Below are 986 nucleotides of genomic sequence, written 5' to 3'. Positions count from 1 at the left end.
CCTTCAACCGGGTGCCCTCCCTCATGCTCCTGGACCTGGGCGAGCTGAAGAAGCTGGAGTACATCTCCGAGGGGGCTTTCGAGGGCTTGTACAACCTCAAGTACCTGAACCTGGGCATGTGCAACATTAAGGACATGCCCAACCTGACGCCCCTGGTGGGGCTGGAGGAGCTGGAGATGTCGGGCAATAACTTCCCCGAGATCAAACCGGGCTCCTTCCACGGGCTCAAGTCCCTCAAAAAGCTCTGGATTATGAACTCGCAGATCAACCTGATCGAGCGCAACGCCTTCGACGACCTGACGGCGCTGGTGGAGCTCAACCTGGCCCACAACAACCTCTCGTCCCTGCCCCACGACCTCTTCGCCCCGCTGCGCTACCTGGTGGAGCTCCACCTGCACCACAACCCTTTTGGAGTACATCCCCACCAACTCCGCCTGCTGCGGGCGCTGCCATGCCCCCCTGCACATGCGGGGCAGGTTCCTGGTGGAGGTGGACCAGACCTCCTTCCAGTGCTCGGCGCCCTTCATCATGGACGCCCCCATGGACCTCAACATCTCCGAGGGGCGGGTGGCCGAGCTCAAGTGTCGAACTCCTTCCATGTCCTCCGTTAGGTGGTTGCTCGCCTGCTGCGGGCGCTGCCATGCCCCCCTGCACATGCGGGGCAGGTTCCTGGTGGAGGTGGACCAGACCTCCTTCCAGTGCTCGGCGCCCTTCATCATGGACGCCCCCATGGACCTCAACATCTCCGAGGGGCGGGTGGCCGAGCTCAAGTGTCGAACTCCTTCCATGTCCTCCGTTAGGTGGTTGCTTGGTGGCTGCCTGACTGGACGGTCCTGAGCCACGCGTCCAGCCACCCGCGCATCTCCGTCCTCAACGACGGCACCCTGAATTTCTCCCACGTCCTGTTGACGGACACCGGGGTTTACACCTGCATGGTGACCAACGTGGCGGGGAACTCCAACGCCTCGGCCTACCTCAAAGTGAGG

At 62.6% G+C, this 986-nt stretch overlaps 1 protein-coding gene across 1 annotated transcript in view; it reads left to right on the top strand.

Annotated features, from left to right (window-relative positions):
• The window catches only part of LRRC4 (leucine rich repeat containing 4), a gene marked incomplete at both ends in the record, with an annotated part of 2,059 nt that overhangs the window by 524 nt on the left and 549 nt on the right, over positions 1-986 (top strand). Inside the window, 3 exon segments of the mRNA XM_010132568.1 lie at positions 3-409; positions 411-617; positions 815-980. Coding sequence (XP_010130870.1) covers positions 3-409; positions 411-617; positions 815-980 — 780 coding nt within the window.

The sequence above is a fragment of the Buceros rhinoceros genome, unplaced genomic scaffold, assembly GCF_000710305.1.
Source record: "Buceros rhinoceros silvestris isolate BGI_N320 unplaced genomic scaffold, ASM71030v1 scaffold26993, whole genome shotgun sequence".
In the NCBI taxonomy this organism is placed as follows: Eukaryota; Metazoa; Chordata; class Aves; order Bucerotiformes; family Bucerotidae; genus Buceros; species Buceros rhinoceros.
This window is presented reverse-complemented; position numbering and strand designations above follow the sequence as displayed.